Here is a 25130-nt window from a genome sequence, read left to right as displayed (position 1 = left end):
GTGACCGCGCTGGGTCCTTTGTGCTGTCTTGCAGCACGGCCGCCTCCCCTGGACCTGAGGAGCCTCTCGACCATCCGGGAGCACGCGTGCCTGACCCGGACCCGCACGGCGCCCTGGTAAGGCTGGGGCCGCTCCCGCTCTTGGGCCTCTTGGTTAAATGTAGCGGACGCCCACCGGCTCCAGCTTAAGCCAAGGGACGGCCGGGTTCCTATCCTGAGCCCCCAGCATCTTCTGGATCACAGAGGGGGTCCAGGCCCGAATCGGGAGCTCTCCCGCATCTCACATCTCCTTCTCCACGTCTGCTCGCTGCTCTTGCCTTTGACAACTCTCTGCTCAGTCGCACAGTCCTTGGGGCCTCTGCGTGCTGTCCCTGGGTGAGCAGGCTCAGCGACAGCCACGGCAGAAGGGCCCATAGTGCCCACTGGGCTTCCAGAAGCCCAGCTTTGTGAAGGGAGTGGGGAAGGGAGTCTCGGAGGAGGAGGGTGGTTCATGGGCTCGGCAGACAAGCCCCTTAAGTGTGTCTGCACGCGCTCCTCTCGCCTCGTAGAAGCGGCGACTTCAGAGCCCCAGGCCTGGCCCAGGAGCGGGACATGAGCCGTCTGTTCTCGTTCTCACGCTTCCTTTCTTTTCGTTCTGACTTCATCTGGAGACAGGAGCGCCTCAAAGGAGCGTTTTTCTTTCGTTCTGCTTTGGTTTTCCCTAGAGGATGCGATGCCGAGGTCTCAGCTTTCTAGAAAGCTCCCGAGGCATGTCCCATGGCGGGGCTTTGAGCGTTGGACGGGAGGCGCTGGGCGTCTCCGCAGCCTCAGGGGTGGCTTCGGCCGGGAGGAAGTCGGATCCGGAGGGGGAGGGCTGAACGCCGCAGGGGCCCTGGCAGGTCTTGGCTGCCTTTCAGAGCAGCTGTAAGACATGGCTTTGACCTCCTCTATATTTTTGTTCCCAGCAATCGAACCAGCTTTCTCTCTCCGGAAAGAAATGGTCTTAATTCTGCGAGATTTTTTGCCAGTTCTGTTTCCAGAGAAGAGGAAGAAAGCTACATCCAAATGGTAATCCCATAGTGTCACACTCCTTTTATGCTTCGCTCTGATCTATGCTTTTAGGAGTTCACCGCAAAGGAAACATATCTTTCAGGGAGTCCTGAGCAATCTCAAGACAATTGCTTGATGGTAATAACAGGTTACAGTGTCCGCCGGGCTGGGAACCAACTGATTCCTTTCCTGCACTTCTCAGCTCCGCCCACTCGTTTGAGCCCGTGTGTCCCGAGTACCCAGGGCTGAGACGTGTCATGGGAACCGGAAGGGCCAGCCGTGCTTGTCACAAGGGCTGGGATATTGTGTTGGACCCCGGTGGGTTTGCAGCCGCCGGACTGTCCAGAGTCTAGGCTGTGAAAACTGCACCTTGGACGTTCCTTTTCTACCCCCCCACCCCCGCTCCCCCCCCCCCCCCGGCCCCCGCCCCCGGCAGCCCCGCCTGACTGCCTCGGAACCGCCCCAGAAGACAAAGCGCTTCAAGGCCCATGGGACGGGCCCAGTGTCCTGGGTCATGGGTGTGCCGTGGTCTCGGGAAACTGCTGTTACAGGGGCTTCCCTTTGACCTGAGTGGATAGAGACCCACCCTGTCCCCCGCCCTCCGTGGCCCCTTCTCGTCTCTTTACCATGGACTCTGCTGAGAATGGGCTTCTGAGGAGAGAGGGGGGCCTTTCCCACCTCTGGCAGTGATCAGGCCCTTTAGCCAGAACCGTGGCCGTTCTGCAGTTTCGAGATGTAGGAGGCTATAGAGAGAATCTCGGTTTGAACTGTTTTGAAAAGGGGTGTCAGGCGGACCAAGTTCAAGGCCCTCCAGTGCTTTGGAGGAGATGGTTCCGCCTTCCGGCACCCGACGGCCGCAGGCGGCCGCAGCTCTGAAAACACTGGCCGTGGTGCAGCCGTCGGTCGGTCGGTCGGTCGGTCGGTCGGTCGGTCGGTGCCTCTCTGCTGACAGCGCTGGGAGTACACGCGGCCGCCTGCAGATGGAAGGTGACTCATGGACACATCCGCTGTGCTAGTCCCAATATTTTTCACACTTTGTAATGGCCCTTGGGAAACTTCTAGAAGAAAACACTCATAAAAGATACTGACCAGCTGTGCTTTGTCTCTGGAGAACAGAAAAGGGAAGTGAGTCTAACCTCCTGGAAGGGAGCACCCAGTCAGTCCGGACACCAGCCGCTCACTGATGATCTCGGAGGCTGTGAGAGAGCCCGGGGTTTCACTGGCGATGGAGGGAAGGATGGCTGTCTTGCCTAAATTTATAGTCGCGGGTCACGGCAGTGTCCGTACATTTCTAGGCGATTTGCTGCAATAGATTCAGAGCCCAGAATACTGGCCAGAGGAAGGTACCCCCGAGGCAGCCAGCACGTAGATGCGTGTAACGCCACCTCATCTCATTCCATCGTGTGCTTTAGCCGCAGCAACGTGATAGTTTCAAATGACTTTGATTTGCATGATTTCAGTAGATAGAAGGAATAGGATTCAATTTTGATTTTGCGCATCATCACAGGCATTCATTTTTTTCTCCTTAAGGACAAGTTCTTAGCCGAACGTAAAAATTAAGGCTAGGGGAGTTCGCATCGTGGCTCAGTGGTTAACGAACCCAACTAGGAACCATGAGGTTGCAGGTTCGATCCTTGGCCTCGCTCAGTGGGTTAAGGATCCGGTGTTGCCGTGAGCTGTGGTGTAAGTCACAGAGGAGGCTGGGATCTGGTGTGGCTGTGGCTGTGGTGGAGGCCGGCAGCTATAGCTCCAATTGGACCCCTAGCCTGGGAACCTCCACAGACTGTGGGTTCAGCCCTAAAAAGCAAAAAAAAAAAAAAAAAGGCTAGGGACTGAAATACAAGTTTGGTTTGATTAAAGTCATGTATCCTTCTAGAGCTACTTTATTTTTTTTTCCAACTAAAATTTGCTTTGTAGGGTTTTTTTGTTGTTGTTTTTTACTTTTTAAAAAGTTTTTTAATTTTTTTTGTCTTTTGTCTTTTTAGGGCGGAACCCGAGGCATATGGAGGTTCCCAGGCTAGGGGTTGAATCGGAGCTGTAGCTGCTGGCCTACACCACAGCCACAGCAACACCAGATGCGAGCCACATCTTCGACCTACACCACAGCTCTTGGCAACGCCGGATCCTTAACCCACTGAGCGAGGCCAGGGGTCGAACCCAAAACCTCATGGTTCCTAGTTGGATTCGCTTCTGCTGTGCCACGATGGGAACTTCTTTTTTTTTAGTTTTTAAATTGAAGTATAGTTAATTGACAGTGGTGTGTTCCATGCGTGTGCATGTGTGTGTGTACTTTTTCACCCTTTTCCATTCTACACTATTAGTAGGGTTATTCCACATCCCTTAGTTCCTCTGCAGTTTCATCTTGCTCTTGGTCTAAAACATGTTGCTCATTTTGTCTAAATGGCTATTTGTATTTTTATGTATGTGGTCGGTTAGTTCTGTTAGGATGTGTCCTACGCATCCCACTTGCGCAGTCCCCTCTCATCACTCAAGGGCCCAGGGCCAGCTGGTGCCAGAGTAGTGCCTGGCCTGCATTTGCAGACCTGGTCTGTAGGCTGCAGGACTGTAGTTTTATTTCTGGTGTGTGGTGGCTGGAGCTGGGTCTTGGCCGCCTGGTGGGCAGGGCAGTGTCTCGGGGCAGATCTAGGGGTGGCTCTGGGCTCAGGAGATCTTTAGGCAGCCTGTCTGCTGATGTGTGGGGCTGCGTTCCTGCCCAGGCTGTTGTTTGGCTGTTGGGTGGGGCCAGGTCTTGGTGCTAATGACCCATGCAAGACGCCAGCCTCCAGGTGCACTGTAGACCTAAATGTGAAAGGGAAAACTATAAAGCTTCTGGTAAATAACCAAAAAAGGAAAAAAGAAACAGTATTCTCGGTAGGAAGTGTGGGCAAAGTTACTTGATCTAAAATTACTGGAAGTGGAACCACATCTGTTCCATTTTTTTGTAATTTGTCGAAGCACTTCAGTAGGCAAGGTACCATGAAAACCATGTCACCACATCCAAAATAACCTTCAAATGGTAGAGAGAATATTTCTAAAATCCAAAACGCAACTGCCAAGAAAGGAAAGGGGGTCTCACCTGCCAAAAATATTGAGAAATTACAAATCCCGAGAATCAGTAGGAATCACAAACAATAAAATCAAACATAGAAGTAAGCCATTATTGGAAATACTGGATTTTAAATATAAACTCATTATGTCTTACATATTTAAAAAACAAGATGAGGAGTTGAAAATTGCACTGAGTAACAAGATACTATTTAGACATTAGAAAGGGCCATTTAGAACTTCCGACATAAAAATAGGGATGAAAGTAGAAACTCAGCAGGTGCATTAAACATACTAAAGCCAAAGAGTGAAGAAGTTATTGACAAGTCAGGACCAGGAGATAAACACATAAAGCCTCGATGTCCGAGGCAGAATGGAGACGGCGGGTATGTGGTCTTCGTAGCGTATTTTCTTCAGTTTGACTGATGATCAGAATTTTTTGTAATAACAAGTTGAAGAAATACACCCCACAGAAGGAAAATGAACAAAGGTGAGAACAGAAGTTAACCAAATAAACAAAATTAGGAGTTCCCATTGTGGCTCAGCAGGTTACAAACCCGACTAGTATCCATGAGGACACAGGTTTGACCCCTGGCCTCGCTCCGTGGGTGAAGGATCCGGCGCTGCCGTGAGCTGGGGTATAGGTCGCACAGGTGGCTCGTACCCTGCGTTGCTTTGGCTGTGGTGGAGGCCGGCGGCTACAGGTCTGATTGGACCCCTAGCCTGGGAACTTCCGTGTGCGGCAGGTGCGGTACTAAAAAGAAAAATAGAAACTAAAGATGAACACCGACCTAATCTACTCTTTGAAAAGACTAAAATTGAACATCACCCATCAAGAAAAAGCAGTGGCTACAAATAAACAATGTCACAAACATAGAAGAGGTAATATTTGCACACATATCCGAGATAAATGCCGCAAGCGGATATTATGAACAAGGTCATGCTAGTGAATTTGAAAACCTGAGTGAAAACAGGCAGATGCTCAGAAAAAATTATCCAAAACTGAACCAAGTAGAAATAGAAAACCAGAATGACTATATCATTAGAGAAACTGAATACGTAGGGAAATTTTTACAGCAAAGGATCACGAGGCCCTAAAAACTTTACAGACTTGCTACCAAAAGGAAGAGATTATTTTGCAACCTTACATGAATACTTGCAGGGAATGGAAAAAAGAGGAACTATTACCCAGCTTCTTGTATAAAGCAAAAATAACCTGATACCAAAACAGATAGCGTTCATATGAGGAGAAAACCATATCCCCATCTTATTCGTGCAGGTTAAGAAATCCTAAACAGAAGAAGTGCAACCGAATCGTGCACAGGCACGTTCATTAGCCCCCGAGGGAAAGCGGCGGAAACGCTCGCCGGCTGATGAGGGCGCAGAAAGGAAACGAGAGATCCAGGGGGCGGCGGGGACGGACCCGGAACACAGTGCTGAGGGACAGAAGCCGGTCGCAACCGCCCTCTCCCCGCTTCCCCGCTTCCCCTTCCGGGGCCGACTGCAAGCCTAGACTGGGCAGCCGTGGCCGCGGGGACCCGCCACCCCGTCCGAGGGCTGGGTTGACTGGCTAGAGCGGCGCCGGGCCTCAGGGAAACACAGCTCACGGGCTCCTGGGCTTCTCATAAGAGGATGTAACTGAAAGGCCACATGCATCTTTCTTCTAAATCGCAAGGTCCCCACCCCCTACCGAATGTTTACTTTTTTTTTTCTTTTCTTTTTACGGCCACACCCGCAGCATACGGAGGTTCCCAGGCTAGGGGTCGAATCAGAGCTACAGCTGCCGGCCTACGCGGGATCCAAGCTGTGTCTGCGACCTACACCACAGCTCACCGAATCGCCAGATCTTTCACCCACCGAGCGAGGCCAGGGATCAAACCTGCATCCTCATGGATGCTAGTCAGGTTTGCTAACCGCTGAGCCATGATGGGAACTCCCATCGAAAGTTTACATTTTGTTGTTGTTGTTGTCTTAGGGCCGCACCCACAGCATCTGGAGGTTCCCAGGCTAGGGGTCGAATCGGAGCTGCAGCCACCGGCCTACACCACAGCCACAGTAATGCCAGACCTGGGCCGTGTCTGCGACCTACACCATGGCTCACGGCAATGCCAGATCCTTCACCCACGGAGCGAGGCCAGGGATCGAACCTGCATCCTCATGGATGCTGGCGAGATTCATTTCTGCTAAGCTGAGATAGGAACTCCTGGAATGTTTACATTTGTATGAAATGTCTAGAATAACACATCTCTACAGACAGGAATTAGACTACTGGTGGTTGCCTAGAGCTTGGGGAATTGTATGGTGTGGGTTTATCTCAACAAGGCTGTTTACAAAAGGAATTCCAAAGATGTTAGCAAACCAAGGTCAGTATTTTATAAAGCTGAAAATATGTATGCACAAACAAGTTGGATTTATTCCAGGTATGCAAAGTGGGTTTACCATTTGAGAATCTGTTCCTGAACCTCTCAGTAAATAAGGCAGATCGACCACAGGCTTCTGTTTTCCCTGCAGCCCAAAACATCCTCTAAAATCGTAGTAAAAGGATTTGTTAAAGGCATAAAGCCACCAAAACGTGAGGAATCGAAGAAGACAACAGCAGTGACGTGTTGGAAACTGGAAAGCAGAGGCATTTGTAATAAATGACTTATCAGGCCCAGGAAAGTTAAACAAATGTTGATCTTAGTAGCATAAGAAGAATTCCTTAAGCAAAATATAAGAACAAGCTACTTGGGAAAATACTGATACATGACGTTAAAAGTGAGAATTATTCATTTAGAAAAATACCATAGTAGTTCCTGCAGTGGCACAGCAGGTTAAGGATGTGGTATTGTCTCTGCGGCAACTTGGGTCACTGATGAGGCACAGGTTTGATCCCCAGCCCAGAACAATGGATGAAGGATCTGGCATCAGGTTCAATTCCTGGTCTAGAAACTGCCATATGCCATGGCTGCGGCCAAAAAGGGGGAAAAAAAAAACATAAAAAGAAAGAGCAATACAGACTCTGCTGGGTTATTAGCCTGGGTGTACAAGGAGCACTTCAGTATTAAAATGAGCAAAATGCAAACAAACCTGAACAGATAGTTTACAGAAGAGAAAACAGAAATGATGCTTAGATATCTGGAAGGATGGCCAATTAATTAAATTACCAAGGGCATGGCCAATCAAACAGCAGTAAGATGGCGCTTCCCCGTGTCAGGCCCGCGACAGTGAAATTGAAGGTGCACGTCCCAGGGATGCAGTAGAGATTCCCTCCTGGTGCATGACTGCCTGCAGCAGCACTGCTTCTAATAGCCTCCAAATTGAAGCAACTCAAATATTCACTGTCGGTGGCACAGTTAAATGATGCAATGGTCACATCTATTTTTATGGAGAATGAATGAAATCAGGTTGGTGCGTGGACACGAATGAATGTGAAGTATGTAATATGGAGCAAAAATCAAGGCCACCAGGGAGTTCCCATTGTGGCTCAGCAGTTAACGAATCCGACTAGGATCCATGAGGTTGCGGGTTCGGTCCCTGCCCTTGCTCAGTGGGTTAAGGATCCGGCGTTGCCATGAGCTGTGGGATAGGTCGCAGACGCAGCTCAGATCCCGAGTTACTGTGGCTGTGGTGTAGGCCAGCAGCTGTTGCTCTGATTCGATCCCTAGCCCAGGAACCTTCATATGCTGAGGGTGCAGCCCCCCAAAAAAACTGAGGTCACCAAAAAATGCATACAATGTGGTTCTATTGGTAAAAGTTCCAATCAGGCCATACTAAACTATTGGTCACCTAAGGCTGCTCACACACTCATAAAACTATTTAAAAAGACTCGTGATAAAGGCACGGTTCAGCTGGCTGCTCAGCCGCTTGAGGGGGAGAGGCAGGCATGCCTCGTAAGGTTCCACTTCTGACGCTGGACGGTGCAGCCATGGGTGGCTGTTGCCCATGTGTTATTGCTGTTTTATTGTATAAAGTATCTTTAAATGCAATTGGAATGCCTGTACTAGAGCTTTCATAAGTGATTGATTGTTTCAGGATTTAATTTCCAAGGTTCCAAGGGCCTATCAGATCCCTGAAACACATTCTTCTTGGGGGAGACGTCGGCCAATTTCCATGGTCAATAAAATACAGCATCGCGTGAAGGCCAGATTGGCTCGCTTGTCTTTCTGAGCCCTTCAGACACACAGGCTGATCGGCTCAGGACTCGCCGGCTCGCTGTTCCCATCTGACAGCAGCTGCTCAAACGGGCATTCGACTCACCGCCAGGCTGCGCCGGGTGGCCCGGCCCAAAGCTAAGCCGCTCCCTGTGCTGTTGCTTTTCCAGGGGGAGAACAGAGCAGCCAGCTCCCCGGGCAGTGGCGTTCTGACGTGGGCAAAGAACTTCAGCCTGGATTATTTAGCCCTGGACTTCAACTCCGCGTCGCCGGCCCCGGCACAGCAGGTACCTTTCGTGTCTGAGAATTCCCGGGAGACGCTGTTTCCGTTTAGGTTTGGTTTTAATGCTTCAACCCTGCGTGCTCTTTTTGAAAGGTCTTAAGCATACAGAGTGTACACTGAAGAATCTTAAAATCAGCCCTAATTCTGCCTCCCGGAAACCCTGCTGAGTTAATCCGTGTAAGGGACTCTAGGAATTGGTCGCTCACTGCACAGTGTGAGCCGTGGAATGCATGCGTGGTCATGAGTGGATGGCCCGCGAGGACCACAGACGAAACAGAGCCTCACGGGAGTTCTCTTGCGGTGCATGCAGGTCATTAAGGATCCAGCACCGTCACTTCAGCAGCTTGGGTCGCTGTTGTGGCGCAGGTTCGCTCCCTGGTCCGGGAACTTCCGCCTGCCATGGGTACGGCAAAAAGAAACAAATTAACCTGTGCCCAACAGTGTATTGTTTGATGAGAAAACAACCTGCTGAACAGGATATACAGTGTGATTCCATTTGGGGTGTGGAGAGAAAGAAAGTCTGGAAGACTTCCCTTGCCTTCGGCTGAATGCATTCCCACTTGCCCTTTACCTTTCATTTCATTCCAAAGCCGTAAAATGATCCTCCAGAGAAGCTGGTCAGAAGGACGAGACAGATGGTACAAAAGGCGCATCAGTCGGTTTGGGCAGGTCTGCAGTGAAGACAGCCCCACATCTCAGTGGCCTTTCCAGTTGTTGCTCCGGGGACAGTCCATCGCAGGCCAGGGCCCTGGTGTTTCAGGTCATCTTCAATCCAGGGCCCACGTCAGAGGAGCAGCCGCCATCCGAGACGCGCTGGTGCCCTGGCAGAGGAAAGAGAGCTCGCAGGATTCTGCGGCCGCCTCTTCTCCCTGTGGGATGGGCCCATGTCCCTTAAACTCACACCGTATTGGTCAGGGCAAGGCAGGTGGCTGGGGCAGAGGTGAGGTGCGATGGCCGCGCAGACAGACTCTAACTCTTCCGCAGCTACGGCCTAGGCGGCAGCGGCAGCAGGTGCCTAACGACGCTGGCATCTCCCACACATGGCCTGACACTTTCCTGATTTTTTCTTTTGTCTTCTTTTGCCATTTCTTGGGCCGCTCCCGCGGCATATGGAGGTTCCCAGGCTAGGGGTCGAATCGGAGCTGCAGCTGCCGGTCTACACCACAGCCACAGCCACGCAGGATCCAATCCGCATCTGCGACCTACACCACAGCTCACGGCAACGCCGGATCCTTAACCCCCTGAGCGCGGCCAGAGGTCGAACCTGCGTCCTCAGGGAAGCTAGTCAGGTTCATTACCACTCCCTGGATTTCACAATTAAATGCACTGCAAACCTTCTTGTTCTCCCCCCACAGAAAGTGTTCCTTTCCGACGAGCAAAGGGTGGACTACGTCCAGGTGGATGAGCAGAAGACGCAGGCGCTGCAGAGCACGCGGCAGGAGTGGACGGATGAGAGGCAGTCCAAGGTGTGAGGCCGCCCCGCCGCCGGCCGCGGGCGGGAAGCTCGGCGCCTGCTCCGGGCTGCGAGTCCCGCCGGGCGAGATGCGCGGAGTCACACCCGCGCTTGGCCCGCACCTCTGGAAGGAAGGCGGAGCGGGAGGAGGCCGCCCCCGTCGGAGCCCGGGGCCGCGGGCCCCACGGTCAGGAGAGGCAGCGCGGAGGCCGCCGCGGCCATGGACCGCGGCCGGGACAAGGCCATGCGGGCGGCGTGGGCACGAGCCGGGCAAGACCTGGGAGACCGCGTTCCCGGCACTGGGCGAAAGGCCCTCCCTCGGGGCAGCATTCGCCCCTCGCGGGGAGGCGCCTGGAGGCCACCTCGCCCCCACGCCTCAAGCCCAGTGGCGGCGGCAGAGGCGGCAGCCCTGCCTCCCAATCGTCTCCACCCCGAAGGCAGACAAGTCGCCGGCCGGGCCCCCGGGCCCCCGACGCCGTGATGAGCACGTCAGGCCGCACCTCGTCTCTCCTCTTCGAGACCTCAGGAGCTGGACTTGCCGACGCCGTTGCCCCTGCTTCGAAGGGAAGAAGACCAAGGGCCGGGCAGGCAGCACTTGCCCGAGGCCACTCCCGGGCCTCCGCGGACCCCGGTGGGTCGGGCAGCCCGGGCAGCGCCGAGTCGTGCGGGAAACAGGGGCAGACTCGGGCGGGGCGCGCCTTCGTCTCCTCCCGCTTGGGCAGGATTTTGAGCGGGTGCTTTTAGACTTGAAAGGCATGCGGATCCAGCCAGGGCTCCTTTGTGTGGTGTTCAAACCGGACGCTGACCGAGTCGGTCGTTCCCATTAGAAATACCTCCTGACAGTCAGGGCGAAGGCCTTTGTGGGCTCCCGCAGTCCCCGAGCTTCCTGGGAGCTGCCAGGGCCAGCAGGCTTCGGGCCGCCTTGAGGAAGGCCATCGCTGGCCATCCGAGCAGGACGGCGGGTTTTGAGTGACAGTTCTGATCTGGGAGAAAAAGCCCAACCCCAAACCAGCGACCTCCCTTCTCAGGATTCCTGGCTCGCGTTGCCCTTGTGCCTCCGTGGGGACGAGGCCCGGAGGCCATCTCGTCAGCCCTTCCTGGGCTCAGAGGACCCAGACGGAAGGCCCGCTCAGGCTCCGACTTGTACTCAACTCCCCTTCCTGACCCTCTGAGCCCCTGCCGCCAGCACACACATGTGAACGAATGGCTGGGTGCTAGGCAGACACTGGCCCTCGATTCTGTCACTCTCTGCCAGGCAACTGCAGGCTTTGCTGCAGGTTTCAGTGTTTCAAACTGCTCCAAAGGTAAGTGCCAAAGTCTTGCTTTTTCAGACCATACAAAAGTAATTTTCGTGTCCAAAGCAGCAGGATCTGGTGACATCATTTTCTTCTCAGAGCAAGATGGAGGAGAGTTGCCAAGTGCTTTAAATTAAGAGTCCTTGATGAGCCCGAATGCACCAACAAGAGGGCTCCGGCACCCTGGGGCCCGCTCCACGTATGCCACACGGGCCCGAATCCAGGGCTCCGGACTGCCAGTCCTGTCGGTGGCAGCTTCCTCCTGGGTGCGCCCCCTGTGCTTAGATCTTGGATTGCCTGACACAGGCCGATGCAGAAAAGCTGCCCAAGTGTCAAGAACCAGATGGAAAAGAGAACACAGCTGAAGTTATGACACTAATGAAATGTCGTCCAATCGACCAAAAAAGTCTGTCTGTACAAAACATTTCCAGGGACGTATTTACAGCACAGAGCAGTAGACACTTGAGTGACTTGTTTGGAAGTCATTAGGGATTAAAAAAATACCTGACTTCACCCTCATTTCCAGGGTGTGTGAGATTATGTGTTGCTTTGATAAAACTGCTAAGGAATGGCTACCCAAAAGCATGACAATTCAGGGACACAAGATGATACAGAGAGTTTTCCAGCTGCCAGCAGCATATGCTACTGAGAAAGGCACCCTTAATCAAAACGATGCTGGCCAAATCTTGTTTTCTGGCAGATAATCCATCTGTAGCCAAGGGCTACCATTCTGGTGGGGTCTGAGGCTTGTTTTTTTTCATAACAGTAACGATCCCAGATACCACCCCAAGTCAAGTGCGTGTCCGTACACCGTGCAGAATACACCTTTCTGGAAAATTTGGGAATCAACATAACAGGACAATGCAGCGATTAATCACACATTGTTTTCTGTAGTTCCCTTTTGCTTCATTTCCTTCCGACTCGTTTCGTTAGGAAATACCTCCAGATGGCAGGTTGGGTTATGCAGAAAGAACAGAAGGGGCTCGACACTTCAAGTCCCTGGGTCCACAAGCCAGCACCCAGCCTGGCTGCAAGTGCGTGGGGTGACCCTGAGGAGGCAGTGTCCAGGCCCTTCACCCTGCAGCAAGCGTCAGCTGAACTGTCACCCCGTGGGTCCAGGTCAAGACTGAAGGCTCCTCTCTGGCCTGGTTTTCCCCTCTCGAGGCCTCCTCCTTGGCCCCCTGCATACCACCTTTGTATACACAAGCATGCTGATTTTTTAAAATTCACTGTTTCCACTATTTCATTTCTGGCATTAATAATAAAAGTCTTATAAGAAGGAATCGTGACCTAAGTGCCCTCTTCTTTGCTTTAAGTGATGACCTCTGATAAAAATACAGATAACCTTTTAAAAGATGAGACCTCGTTGCCATTTTCTTTTTTCTTTTTTTTTTTATGGTTCTAGCAGCATTTTATTTATTTTTTTTATTTCCCCAACAGATTATTTTTTTTTCTACTGTGCAGCACGGTGACCCCGTCACACATACATGTCCACATTCTATTTCCGCACAAGATCAGGCTCCATCATAAGTGACCAGACATAGTTCCCAGTGCGACACAGCAGGACTTCATGGCTCATCCATTCCAAAGGCAACAGTCCGCATCTCTGAACCCCAAGCTCCCAACCACCCCACTCCCTCCCCCTCCCCCTTGGCCACCACACGTCTGTTCTCCAAGCCCATGATTTTCTGTTCTGTGGAAAGGTTCGTTTGTGCCCTATATTAGATTCCAGATATAAGTGATATCCTGTGGTACTTGTCTTTCTCTTTCGGACTGACGTCACTCAGGATGAGAGGCTCTCGTTCCATCCATGCTGCTGCAAATGGCATTATGTCCTTCTTTTGTGCGGCTGAGTCGTATTCCACTGTGTATATATGTACCACATCTTCCGAATCCAATCATCCATCGATGGACATTCGGCTTGTTTCCATGTCTCAGCTGTTGTGAATGAACATGCAGGCGCACGTGTCTCTTTTCAGTAGAGTTTTGCCCGGATAGATGCCCAGGAGTGGGATTGCGGGGTCATATGGAAGTTCTATGTATAGATTTCTGAGGTATCTCCAAACTGTTCTCCATAGTGGCTGTACCAGCTTCCATTCCCACCAACAGTGCAGGAGGGCTCCCTTTTCTCCACACCCCCTCCAGCACTTGTTATGTGTGGACTTCTTAATGAGGGCCATTCTGACGGGTGTGAGGTGGTATCTCCTGGTAGTTTTGACTTGCATTTCTCTAATCATCAGGGATGCGGAGCCTTTCTTCATGTGTTTGTTGGCCATCTGTATACCTTCCTTGAAGAAATGTCTATTCAGGTCTTTTGCCCATTTTTCTTTTTTTTCTTTTTTCTTTTTATTTATTTATTTATTTGTTGCTTTTTAGGGCCACACCCATGGCATATGGAGGTTCCCAGGCTAGGAGTCAAATTGGAGGTATAGCCGCCAGCAATGCAGGATCCGAGCCGTGTCTGCAACCTACACCCCAGCTCTCGGCAACGCCGGATCCTTAACCCACTGAACGAGGCCAGGGATCAATCCAGCAACCTCATGGTTCCTAGTTGGGTTTGTTAACCACTGAGCCACGACGAGAACTCCCTCTTTTGCCCATTTTTCCATTGGGTTGTTGGCTTTTTTGCTGTTGAGTTGCATAAGTTGCTTGTATATTCTAGAGATTAAGCCCTTGTCCGTTGCATCATTTGAAACTATTTCCTCCCATTCTGCAGTTGTCTTTCTGTTTTCTTTCTGGTTTCCTTTGCTGTGCAAAAGCTTGTCAGCTTGATTAGGTCCCATTGGTTTATTTTTGCTTTTATTTCTGTTGCTTCGGGAGACTGACCTGAGAAAACATTTGTAAGGCTGATGTCAGAGAATGTTTTGCCTGAGTTCTTTTCCAGGGGTTTGATGGTGTCTTGTCTTACATTTAAGTCTTTAAGCCATTGCGAGTTTATTTCCGTGCATGGTGTGAGGGTGTGTTCTGGCTTCATTGATTTGCATGCAGCTGTCCGGGTTTCCCAGCAAAACTTGCTGAAAAGACTGTCTTTTAGCCATTTTATATTCTTGCCTCCTTTGTCAAAGATGAATTGACGGTAGGTGTCTGGGTTTATTTCTGGGCTCTCTATTCTGTTCCATTGGTCTGTCTGTCGGTTTTGGTACCAGGACCACACTGTGGCTGATGATGACTGCGGCTTCGTAATATTGCCTGAAGTCTGGGAGAGTGATGCCTCCTGCTTGGTTTGTGTTTCTTGGGATTGCTTTGGCAATTCTGGGTCTTTTGTGGTTCCCTATAAATTTTTGGATTGTCTGTTTTCAAACACAACAAACTTAACCTGACTCCCATGGAACATGGCCTCCATCCGGCCGAGAGCTGAGCAGGTAGCTGTCCTGAGCACCGTTTCTGCTCAGCGGACCACATCTTGACATCTTTTTTCTAGGTCAGAAACGAGCTTCGCTAACTGGCAGTAAAGTTAATTGCATAAAGTTGATCGCATAACCTTCACCATTACTGACATTAAAAAGCGACAGCTCCCAGCCTCTTGCCCCCGGCAGGGGTCTCCTGTGCTACCACCTCCCTTTCCCGCGTGGCCGAGACTCACAGCCGCCCCAGCTGCTGGGTCAGCAGCATATCTAGGCCACCATGCAAGGAAGACACAGCCGGCGTAGCAGGGCTCGGGCCCGGTGGAAACAGGCCAAAGGCAGAGATGCTGCAGCCCAGGGGAGTCCTGGTGCTGAGAGAAAGGAGGAGAGGCCACGGCAAGTTCTCACGGGGCCGGGCTGTGGCCGGGTCCTGTGAAGGCTCTTTGCTGACACGCCCCAGACCAAGGCCCTGGCGAGAGGAGGTGGGCCCACGAGGCTGAGCTGAGAGGCAGGGGCCGGGGAACCTTGGGCCCCTCATCTCCGACCCCTTTACTCCCCCGACACCTCCCGAGATCTTCCGCTTTCTTCTTCTTTATTTCCTGGGTCTTAAATTGCATTTCTTGTTATCATTTCCTTATTGTAATCGGGCCATTTGTTTTTGTAAATTCAGTTTTTATCTTCTGCAATTCAGAGAGAGTGTCATTGGTGCAGGCCGGCACAGGGGACTCGGCGGGGAGAGAGCAGAGCTGAGACGTGACTCCCCCCAACCCAGGAGAGCCTCGGGGACAGGACAGTCACTGGAGATCCAGGGGGACGATAGTGAATCTTGAGCCCACTCGGCCGCCACGCACCCAGCGGTTCCTGTTGAGCCTCAGTGGGGAAGGCGTGATAGTCCATCTGCTGTCCCCTCGCCTGATCGGAGCCCTTTTGCTCCTGTCACCACTGCTATTTTGGTCTTTGCTTTATGGACAAAGCCCGGATTTTCCTGAGTTTGGGCCTTTGTTTACCTTCTTGTGAAAGAATGCAACCTAACTGTGTATCTGCTTGAAATTTTAAATCATTTCCATTTTTTTATTCTTCAATATGAGACAATTCATTTGCATACTCGATGGCGACACAAGTGAGAAGAGTGGTCACCTCTATTGGGATTATTATTGTTTAGAAAGGGGGCACAAGAGAATTTTCTGGAATGGTGGAAATGTTTGTATTTGAATCTGAGCTGTGGTTATATGAGTGTATACATTGTATACACGTGTGGCATATGGAAGTTCCCAGGCTAGGGGTCAAATTGGAGCTGCAGCTGCCGGCCGACGCCACAGCTTGAGGCAACAAAGGATCTGTAGCCCGATGAGCAGGGCCAGGGATCGAGCCCACACCGTCTCCAACACGACATCAGGGTCCTGACCTGCTGAGCCCCAACGGGAACTCCAGAAATGACTTGTTTGTTTGTTTGGCTTTTTAGGGCCGCACCCATGGCATATGGAAGTTCCCAGGCTAGGGGTCGAATGGCAGCTGCAGCTGCCAGCCTACACCAGAGCCACAGCCACACGAGATCCGGGCCGTGTCTGCGCCCTACACCACAGCTCACGGCAACAATGCCAGATCCTTAACCCACTGAGCGAGGCCAGGGATCGAACCCGCAACCTCATGGTTCCTAGTCGGGTTCATAACCCACTGAGACACATCGGGAACTCCCTAGAAATGATTTTTTAAAAAGGAGGAAAAGGGGTTCCCTGGTGGCCTAGCGATTAAGGCTTCAGCGGTGTCACTGCTGTGGCTCAGGTCTGATCCCCGGCCTTCCAGCGTCAGCGAGCCTTGGGCAGAGCCAAAAAAAAAAAAGAAGAGAGAAAGCAAGAGGCCCTCGCTGTAGCCACTCGGGCCGCCGCTGCACGCTGCCCGGGGGAGCCGCCGCGTCCTCGCCGCGACCCCGGCCGGCAGCCCCCGCACCTCCGTCCCCCGCACACTGCAGGGCTCGCCGGCTCCGCGAGGGCGGGCGGTTCACGCGCGGCCCCCGTGGGGACGGGCTCTGCCCTGCCGCTTCCCTGGAAGAAGCCCCTCACACCCGGCCACGCGGACGATACCCAGGCTGCGACGGAGCCGGGCACCAGGCGGGGCGGCCGGTCGGGGACGCGATCGGAGGGGAAGCCGGGCCCCCGCCCCCGGCTGGGGAGACCGAGTCCCGCCGCTGCGGGGCCCGGGGGGCGGGCGGGGGTCCTGCTGGAGACCTGACGGAAACATCCCAATTCAGGTCACAACATGTACAGTCCTCAGAGGGATCTCGTCTCAATAGCGTAAAATATCTACTCCACACTAAAAGCTGCTCTGCTCTCATGGATCAAATCTTAAGGCAAGATCGAACTGTTTCTAAGTTAACAAAATTCGATTTTAAAAGTTCCGAACTATGTTTAGGGGAAAAAATACCCAGCACCCAAGAAAATGAGTATGCCAAGGATCAGAAAAATCCAACCCATCATGAGGAGATAAATGCATCAATAAAAGGCATCCCGATTGGAAAGGAAGACAAAACTGTCTGTAGACCACACACGACTGTCTGTGTAGAAAGTCGAATGCAATCTACAAGAGTGACTAGAAGGAATCAGTGAGCTTAGCAAGATTGCAAGAGAAAAGATATATTCAAGGGCCTGTAACTCCCGGTGCCCAAACATTCCTCCCTCCATCAGTGACAAAAGGCTTATTTTAGTGTGCCTAGGTTTTTTTTCATGCAAACTAAGTTTTTGTAGTAGGAAAGCAATCCACTGAAGGCAAGGATGTTGGGAAACCAGAAAGCCTGTGGTAGGTGTGTTTTCTGAAGAGCAACTGTCATCAAGATTCTTCAGAAAGAAATAGAAAAGTAAACATTAGGTCGGTATTTCTACCTTTGGAATCTACTTTAAGGAAATAACCTACTCACGGAAAGAATTATATACGTGCATTCCACTGAATCATTAACCACAGTAATGAAAAAACTGGAAACTTAAATGTTCAGTAATTACATTATGCTGCATCTTATATGCATCCACTCGGTAATTTTTTTTTTTTTGTCTATTTAGGGCCGCACCCACAGCATAAGGAAGTTCCCAGGCTAGGGGCTGAATCAGAGCTGTAGCTGCACCACAGCCACAGCAACGCCAGATCCAAGCCACATCTGCAACCTACACCACAGCTCACAGTGACACCAGATCCTTAACAAACCGAGTGAGGACAGGGATCAAAACTGCGTTCCCATAGATACCAGTCAGATTCTCATTTCCACTGAGCCAGGACGGGAACTCCCACTCAGTAATATTTTTGAAGAGTTTTTAGAAAGTGGATTTATGCTAAATGAAAAAATATTCAGGAAAAAATTTAATGCTAAACTTGTTAACTTTTTTTTTTTTTTTGTCTTTTTGCCATTTCTTGGGCCACACCCTCGGCATATGGAGGTTCCCAGGCTAGGGGTCGAATCAGAGCTGTAGCTGCCAGCCTACACCAGAGCCACAGCAACTCGGGATCTGAGCCGCGTCTGCAACCTACACCACAGCTCACGGCAACGCCAGATCGTTAACCCACTGAGCAAGAGCAAGGATCGAACCCACAACCTCATGGTTCCTGGTCGGATTCGTTAACCACTGTGCCACGATGGGAGCTCTTAAACTTGTTAACTTCTATATCATATGTTGTTATACATTTAATGCACAACTAAGGGGTTTTTTTGTTGTTTTTGTTTGTTTGTTTGCCTTTTAGGGCTGCACCTGGGGCATATGGAAGTTCCCAGGCTAGGGGTCAGATTGGCACTACAGCTAATGGCCTACACCACAGCTCAGGGCAACACCGGATCCTTAACCCACTGAGCGAGGCCAGGGATCAAACCCGCATCCTCACGGATACTAGTTGGCTTCATTACCACCAAGCCGGCCTCGATGGTAACTCCTAGAAAATATTCTAAAATATTGACAGTATTTCGTGCTTACATAGGGTTTCATGTTCATTTTCCTAAACTGTATTCAATTACCTTGTACTACTGGAATACTTGAATTCCAGCACATTCCTTCCAACACGGAGGGCAAGGATAGAAAAAAATCCAGAAGTGCATCAGCTGAAAAGAAACTGAGACACCAGAGAGTAGCTCAGTTTTATTTTCTGCAGGAGTAAGCCTTTAAGCATCCCACTCCTCAAGCAACTGGGAAGCAAAGCAAGTGACAAAAGATACCAAGGGCCAAATAACCAAGTGGTAATTACTCTAAGTTTGAATTCCCTATGCACTGCCTAGTAGGAGACACAAAGTTAGGCCTCAGCCCCCTTTCCTCCCTCAGGCTTTTGGCAGGTGGGGGCACAAAGCGCCGAATGTTCCGAATCACCAGGCAAAGCTGATCGAGGGAGGAGTTGATGGAGCTTCGGAAGAGAGCAAGGTCTGCAGCAGTCCATCTGCTAAAAGTGAGGGAAAGGAGCATCAGGTTTAAGGGGACAGGCTCCTGGAGGTCCAGGGCCCCAGCCGCCCCATGCCAAGCCCATCCGTGCTTCCACCACACTGCTCTTAAGACTGAGGTTGGACCCCAGGACCTGTCGCCACCCCTGCCCCTACCGCGGACTCTACTAGAACTGACATAGCCAGGGCACTGCCATTCACTGTAAATTCTCTCTGAATGCCGTGTTGATGGCGCTGGGCATCTGGGATCAGAGATCTGCGGGCCATGTCTGCCTCCAGGGGGGATCGTAAAGTCACAGTGAGCGTGCTGGGGGAGCCTTAGTTAAGGCACCATCTGCTACTAAAGTAGCCGGTATCTCAGGCTTCCTTACAGCTCAGACCCGCCTGTACCAGGGGATGACCAGACGCTCCCTGCCACAGGCTCAGACCGCCCTGAGCTGCGGCTCGAAGCTTTCAGTCCTTCCCAACCCTCCAGGCTCTTCAGACACGGACATTCAAGCCCCTTTCCTGCCAGGCTGCCTACTCTTGCTGCCCAATTGTCCCCTGCGCACCCACTGTCTCCTCCCCAGGCTGCCGCCATGTTTCCCACCACCCTACCGCTGCCCCTGCCCAGGGAGGCTCCATGGAAAGGATACAACTCCAGCGGTCCGCTTCCAGGCCCTACAGCCATGCGCACTGCATCTCCACCAGGCCCTTGGGCAGGCGGTGCCTGATCAGGCCTGGGAGTAGCCAAAGCTGCCTTGATCACTGCTCCTTCATTCCCAGGGCCACCCTCGCCTTCAGGGCTGCCTGAACTACTATGGCAATCTGGAAGCTGGGAGCTGTGCTGGCCACTGGGCGTCCCTGCGCCGCCCTCGCCATCGTCCGGGGCCTGCATGGTGGCAGTCCTGTCCTCCTCCCCGCCAGCGACCAACTGAACAGAAGCCCAGGTCCTCCCAAAGCCCCGCCCCTTCAGCCCCAGGCGACCCAGTGCGCCTGCGCAGGCCCCCTCGCGGCGCCTCCTGGCCTCTGATTGGTGGCCACCAAGCCCGCCCTGCCACGCCCAGGAGACCCCGTGGCGCCTGACAGACTCTGCTCCCGCTCGAAGCCCCCATGCTCCAGTGGCCGCCCCCGCCCGGCGGCCTCCCCCCCCCCCCGCCCCCACCCCCACCCCCACCCCCGTGCGCCTGCGCACACAGGCCCTCCTGTCCTGGACCAGAGGGCTGGGCGTGCAGGCCCCCGGGTGGGGCGGGCCCGCCCCAGAGTCCAGCCCGAGGAGGGGAGCCGCAGAGCGGGCTCCCGGGGCTGACAGCCTGCTGGGGACGGTGGCCCCCCTGCTCAGGACGTGCAGTGCCCCAGGGACACGAACTCCTTGTCCCTGCGCCTGTGTCCCTCGCGCGTGTGGCAGCGGGCCGTGGGCACACGGTGACGGGAGGGGAGCTGCGCCAGGAAAAGGCCCTGCCCGTCCCCAAGCACGACGAGCTTCTGAGAGACGGGCCAGTGAGCCCCGGGCCCCGGGCAGCCCCCCTCCTCGGGCCGCCCCGGAAGCACGTCGTCCCTTGAAGACGGGCTGCGAGGGCGCCCACGTGCCCACGGACGCGCCGCCAAGACGGCGACGACAGCCTCCCTCCCCAAGGCCTCGACGGCACCTTCCGAGCCAGCTGCTCCAGCTACTCGGGGCCGGCCGCCTGCGGGGACCGATGGTCCTCCTCCTTCCTCCCGACGTCCTCCGGCCGCTTGTGCCCGCTCCCTGTGCCCCCTGCCTGGGCGCCAGCGCGGCCCCTGCCGGCCTGGCCGGTGCTGCTGACGGCTCCTGCCCCTGGGCCGGGCGCCCCTCACAGCTCAGGCCCGAGAGGCCGCACGGGCGGGCCTTGTCTGGGCTCCTCTCGGCTGCTTGCAGGCCGCCTGCTACCTGCTGGGCTGGTGACCCGCCCGCCCCAGCCGTCCCCACCTTCCCCTCCGTGTTCCCGTCCCCCACAGCGGTCCCAGGAGGTGCTCCCCCCGGTTCTGGGGGGTCTCGGGGCCAGACTTTCCCAGCCCCGCTCCGGAGCCGAACCTCCGCCTCCCCCTGACCCTCCGGACCCGGGCCCCCAACCAGCGCCATCAGCCTCCTCTGGCTCGTGGGGTCGGTCGCAGGAGGAGCCCCAGTGGCCGGGGAAACGCCCAGCTCCAGTTCTGGGGAGCCTGGGTGTGCACCTTGCGGTGGCGAGGAAGTCCTTAGTGGGTCCCTGGGTGGTGCTTTGCCAGGCTGGCAAAGGCACGCGGGAGGGCGGGCAGGTACACGTGCCGAAGCCGCGCTGAGGCTGCCCCCGCCCCGCGTGGGGCAAGGGGCCAGGGTAACCAGCCTTCTGGCAGGTCGCTGGCCGGTCCCCTGCAGGGTAAGCCCTGGGGCTCGGCGGGACTGGGGCCGAGCACCGGCGCAGACGTGCCAGATGGGCCTTGGCGAGCTGAGGACCGGCCGGCAGCCCCCTGCCCACAGGCCTGGCTCCAGGTGGTCGCGCTGCGGCGCCCCCTCCCTCAGGTCCAGCCCGCGAGTTCTTCCCACCCAGCGGAAGGCGAGGCTGCCCCCGGCCTTACCCTGAGCCGCGCGCTCCCCTCCCCGCTGGCGTCTCAACCAGCAGCTGTGGGGAGACCGAAGGCAGCGGCGGGGACAGCGGGGACCTGGGCCCCCCGCCCCCGCTGCGCTCCGTCCCTGTCCCCCGTCCCCGAGGGCCCGCGCCTCTGCCCTGGCGGGGCGCTCTCTCGCAGCATCCTTCCCCGAAGGCTTATTTCTCCCCGGTGTTATTATTATGATCTCGCCTCCGGCCCTGCCGCCGCCCCGCGTGCTCTCCTGAGGTCACCGGGGCCCTGGAGGACACCCCCCCCCCGGGGCCCTGGAGGACCCCCCCCCCGGGGGCGGGGGAGGAGGGGGCTTCCCTGAGCGGGAGCAGGGATGACGAGGCCCCGACGACGACGCAGCAGCAGGGGGGGCCACCCGCTGCGGGGTCGCCAGAGCAGCGAGGACGCGGCATGGGCCAGGCCCCCGGGCCGGCGCCCAGCCAGGTGAGTCCCTGAGTCGGAGACGGGGGGACCAGGCCGGGCCCGAGGGACCCAGGCAGGGAGCCCGAGCTGTTAGCGTGTGTGGCTCTGCGTTTCCGAGACGTCTCTGCCTGCGAGTCTACAGGGAGGGCTGCCTGCGGGCGTCAGGAGGGGCCGGGCGAACCTTGCTTATCTGTGACCGAGGTGTGACCGGTGCCTAGAACGGCTCGTGGCTTGAGGAAGCATCTCACGGTCTCCCTGATCAAAGTCACCCAGGAACTCCTGGGGCTCGGACTGTCTCTGCCAGTCCTGTCCATTGTCACTTTCTCCTGCGCAGGCAGCTCTAGCCTCTCAGGCAAGTGCAGGCCTTCATCTCTGGAGCCGGAGTACAGGATGCTTCAACATATGCAAATCTCTCTGTGTGGTACACCACATTAATAGAATGAAAGATAAAAATCACACAACCGTCTCAATAAATGCAGAAAAAAACATTTGACAAAATACATCTTTCATGATTAAAAACAAAAAACAAAAAAAAACCTCAACCAATTGGGTATAGAAGTAATATGCCTCCATAGAATAAAGGCTGCATATGGCAAAACCCACAGCTAATGTCACAACCAACAGGAACAAGACAAGGATAGTCAGAATGTATACTCTGCAAGTTTTCAATCTGTAAAGTTTTTTTTTTTTTTTTTTTTGGTCTTTTTGTCTTTTTAGGGCCGCATCTGCAGCATATGGTGGTTCCCAGGCTAGGGGAAATCGGAGCCGTAGCCGCTGCCCTATGCCACAGCCACAGCCACGCCAGATCCGAGCCATATCTGGAAACTTCACCACAGCTCATGGCAACACCAGATCCTTAACCCACTGAGCGAGGCCAGGGGTCGAACCTGCCGTCTCACGATCCCTAGTCAGATTCGTTTCCGCTGCACCACGATGGGAACTCCCAATCTGTAAACTTTTAAGTTTACTGAGAATTGGTTTTAGGCCTAGCAAATGCGTTCTCTTGGTAAACACAGCATTTGTACTTGAAAGGGACATGCAGACTATACACATCTAAAATTTATATTTCTGATTTTGTGTCCTAAAAATATCAATTCAATCATGGCAGCTGATAGATGGCTCAGATCTTTTATGTCAGAGGCCAACAAACTCTTAATGTAGAAGAACAGATAGTCAAATTTGCGAGTTTTTAAGCCACACAGGGTCACCGTTGCTGCTGCTGCTGCTCCTTCCACTCCTCCCAGCCCCTCCCCCCAAGCTACTGCAGGGAAACACCATTCTTAGCTCAGGGGCTATTAAAAACCAGGCCCAGGGCTGGATTTGTCCAGGGGGCTGTAGGTGGCCTATCCCTGTTCTGTGCTTTAATAGATTGTTTTGTCTTGTGTTCTCACTTGTTGAGAGAGGATGTTAAAATCTCCAGCTGTGATTTTGGATTTGTGCCTTTCTCCTATTAATCCTATCAGCTCTTGCTCTGTGTGTTTTTGAGGGTATGTTATTATTCACAAACATATTTATAATTGTTTTATCTTCCAGATGGATTAACTGCTACTTGTAAATAGATTTTTATTAGAGTATACCTGACTTGCAATGTTGTGCCAATTTTTGCTATACAGCAAAGGAACACAGTCACACATATACATACGTTCCCTTTCCGATATCATCTTCCGTCCTGGTCTATCCCAAGAGACTGGATAGAGTTTCTCGGGCTATACAGCAGGACCTCATTGCTTCTCCATTCTCAATGTCAGAGTTTGCATCTACTAACCCCAAACTCCCCGTCCATCCCACTCCCTCCGCCTCCCCCTTGGCAATCACAAGTCTGTTCTTTGTGTCTGCGAGTCTGTTTCTGTTTTGTAGATAGGTTCATTTGTACCGTATTTTAGATTCCACATAGAAGTGATATCATTTAGTATCTGTCTTTCTGACTTACTTTGCTTAGTATGATAACCTCTAGTTGCATCCATGTTGCTGCCAATGGCATTATTTTGTTCTTTTTATGGCTGAGTCATATTCCACTGTGTATATGTACCACCTCTCTTCTTGATCCACTCCTCTGTCGATGGACATTTAGGTTGTTTCCATGTCTTGGCTGTTGTGAGTAGTGCTGCAATGAACATACAGGTGCATGTCTCTTTTTGAATGAAAGTTTTGTCTGGATAGATGCCCAGAAGTGGGATTGCTGGATCACATGAGAGTTCTGTTTTTAGTTTTCTGAGGAACCGCCATACTGTTCTCCACAGTGGTTGTACCAATTTCCATTCCCACCAACAGTGTAGGAGGGGTCCCTTTTGTCCACACCCCCCTCGGGCATTTGCTATTTGTACATTTATGAATGATGGCCACTCCGACCGGTGTGAGGTGGTACCTCATGGTCATTTTGATTTTCAGTTCTCTAATACTTAGTGCTGTGGAGCATTTTTGCATGTGCCTGCTGGCCATCCATATGTCTTCTTTGGAGAAACATCTGTTTAGGTCTTCTGCCCATCTTTCAATTGGGTTGTTTTGTTGTTGTTGTTGTGGAGTTGTGTGAGTTGTTTGTATATTTTGGAGATTGAACCCTTGTCAGTTGCATCATTTGCAACTCGTTTTTCCCATATTCCCTAGGTTGTCTTTCATTTTTAAAATGATTTTCGGAGTTCCCATCGTGGTGCAGTGGTTAACGAACCCGACTAGGAACCATGAGGTTGCGGGTTCGGTCCCTGCCCTTGCTCAGTGGGTTGACGATCCGGTGTTGCCGTGAGCTGTGGTGTAGGTTGCAGACGTGGCTCGGATCCCGCGTTGCTGTGGCTCTGGCGTGGGCCGGTGGCTACAGCTCCGATTGGACCCCTAGCCTGGGAACCTCCATATGCCGCGGGAGCGGCCCAAGAACCAAGAGATAGCAACAATAACAACAACAAAAAGACAAAAAGACAAAAAAATAAAAATAAAAATAAAATAAAATGATTTTCTTCACTGTGCAAAAACTTGTAAGTTTGATGAGGCCCCAATTGCTACTTATACTATGAGCTATATCCCTTTATCTGTGGAAATTCAGTTTTCCTTGAAGTCTAATTTGTCTATTATGGATGTGACTACATCAGTCTTTATTGCTTGCTGTATCCTTTCATGCCTTTTTCCAATCTCTTACTTCCAACCTGTCGATGT

General features: G+C 52.9%; 2 protein-coding genes across 3 annotated transcripts in view; one reads left to right on the top strand and one right to left on the bottom strand.

Annotated features, from left to right (window-relative positions):
• Positions 1–12520, top strand: part of GAB3 (GRB2 associated binding protein 3) — a 50906-nt gene extending 38386 nt beyond the window's left edge. The window contains exons 7-11 of one of the 2 annotated variants that reach the window (XM_085007558.1): positions 35–116; positions 944–1046; positions 8377–8493; positions 9845–9871; positions 10665–12520. In XM_085007558.1, the coding sequence (XP_084863684.1) occupies positions 35–116; positions 944–1046; positions 8377–8493; positions 9845–9871; positions 10665–10769 (434 nt within the window). In that variant the 3' untranslated portion in view covers positions 10770–12520. Of the gene's footprint in view, positions 1–34; positions 117–943; positions 1047–8376; positions 8494–9844; positions 10096–10664 lie in introns of those variants that run through there. The other variant, XM_021079896.2, reaches the window with a different exon arrangement.
• A 6160-nt stretch (positions 12521–18680) lies between these two features.
• Positions 18681–19912, bottom strand: LOC102166335 (EKC/KEOPS complex subunit LAGE3-like). Its single transcript, XM_021080048.2, has 3 exons — positions 19622–19912; positions 19165–19293; positions 18681–18988 (listed from the first exon to the last, which is right to left on the bottom strand). The coding sequence occupies exons 1-3, from the start codon at positions 19861–19863 to the stop codon at positions 18796–18798; spliced, it is 564 nt and encodes a 187-aa protein (XP_020935707.1). The 5' UTR covers positions 19864–19912; the 3' UTR covers positions 18681–18795.
• Positions 19913–25130: the final 5218 nt, after the last annotated feature.

Source organism: Sus scrofa, chromosome X (genome assembly GCF_054392235.1).
Source record: "Sus scrofa isolate SSC_HxYL_T2T_F1_AM1 chromosome X, Sscrofa_HxYL_maternal_Yorkshire_Landrace_v2.0, whole genome shotgun sequence".
NCBI classification, from domain to species: Eukaryota; Metazoa; Chordata; class Mammalia; order Artiodactyla; family Suidae; genus Sus; species Sus scrofa.
Note: the sequence above shows the minus strand (reverse complement) of the source record. Positions and strands in the feature narration are given on the sequence as shown.